Source organism: Cyprinodon variegatus, unplaced genomic scaffold (genome assembly GCF_000732505.1).
Source record: "Cyprinodon variegatus isolate N-32 unplaced genomic scaffold, C_variegatus-1.0 Scaffold1000, whole genome shotgun sequence".
NCBI lineage: Eukaryota > Metazoa > Chordata > Actinopteri > Cyprinodontiformes > Cyprinodontidae > Cyprinodon > Cyprinodon variegatus.
Genome location: NW_015151453.1, coordinates 102,443 through 103,908, shown reverse-complemented (window position 1 = coordinate 103,908; position 1,466 = coordinate 102,443). Strand labels below are relative to the sequence as shown.

At 40.4% G+C, this 1,466-nt stretch overlaps 1 protein-coding gene across 1 annotated transcript in view; it reads left to right on the top strand.

Moving 5' to 3' along the window:
- Window positions 1-1,466, top strand: part of snapc2 (small nuclear RNA activating complex polypeptide 2) — a 25,298-nt gene that overhangs the window by 12,969 nt on the left and 10,863 nt on the right. The window contains exon 3 of the mRNA XM_015399258.1: window positions 331-451. Coding sequence (XP_015254744.1) covers window positions 331-451 — 121 coding nt within the window. The remainder of the gene's footprint in view (window positions 1-330; window positions 452-1,466) is intronic.

Sequence of the window (1,466 nt, the reverse complement as noted above, 5' to 3'; positions counted from 1 at the left end):
ATATCAGCTCCATACTGTGTTTTAATCTGCAGCCAGCAGCTGCTTATCCGGTTCTATCTGTTGGAGATGATCTCATTAAAGCTGCATCATAAGCTTGGTGATTAATCTGTAATTTATCTTCATTTAATGATCATGACAACCGCTCCTCCCTGCAGTTATCAGCTTATAATCTGCTTCTTCCACATCATCCTGTAACCTTTAGATGATAGAGGATGTGTAATCTGGTTCCTCGGCATTGGAACAGCTGCTAAACGTCTGGTTCTCTGGAAAAAAAGTGGAAAATCTTCTGATTTTGCTCTGATGTTCATATTATTTATCTTTATGTTTTAGATGCTGACGGTGTCGTCCATCGAGCCCTGTGCTCTGAGCGGCTTTGATCCCTGCTGGGACAGGAGGCCCCCTGCTGGTCGCGGCGTCCCGATCAGACCGCGGCCCCGCTCGCCACTGAAAGGTACGCCGATGATGATGCGCTAAATACCAGAGGACTAACCCAGACTGAGCTTTTCATGATTTAATGGATCAGATGCAACATTCGGTTTGGTTATCCTGGTGTCGTTATTAAATATATCTATATATATATATATAAATCTCTGTTAGAATCGCTTTTATGTCCACTTCCTTTAACCCTTTAAGCCCAGAGGGTCTTGGGAGCAAATTCCCCCTGAAATTCCATCTGTGAATTAAAGCAAGTTTATCTCCAAAAACTATAAATTGGAAACACAATAGTTTGTATTCGTGTGACAGAAAAGCTTGAGGAATATTTTTCAGGTGGAATCACTATTTTAAATGTCACCATGTCTGATTTATTGGTGATTAAAGAAAGAAAAAATTAAAAAATATTTAGCCTCGCCAAATTTTTTTTCAAAATAAAAGCTCCAAAATAGCATAAAGCTCATTAGAAGCTCTGGATGAACCTCAGACCTTATAGATCTACATCTACACTAGAACTCATGCTAATCTGGACTGAAGAAGTTGAAGCATGTTTGTTCCACAAAGGTTTCAGTGGGCAGTGAAGTTGCCAACTTCCTGAAGAAAAAAAAAAGGGACACCTTGTGTGACCCAATTTACCCAATTTTTTTAAGCCCCTCTTTGTGTGAAATATTTTTTATTAAATATTTTACTCAAATCTGCATTGAATTAGATTCATATTTGCAGTTTGCTTTATATCCATCATCTCTGGCTCTTTCCACCCAGGTATTTGTTTTTTCCCATTCCTCCCAATATCTCTGCATCCTTTTTTATGGAGGAGGAGCTTCGCTATGCGAAGATGCACCGCCCCCAAAAGCAGCGTCACCATTTAAATTACTCCGTTTATCCACTTTGATGCTTTGTTGTGTCGCTATCTTTTCCGTTAGCGACACTCGGCTCGACCAATGGGATGAGGGGATTCTGGATCGTTACATATATGCTGCTATAGGCTTAGACTGCTGGAGGACATAGGGACCCCTTTTTCATCATTCTGCTTC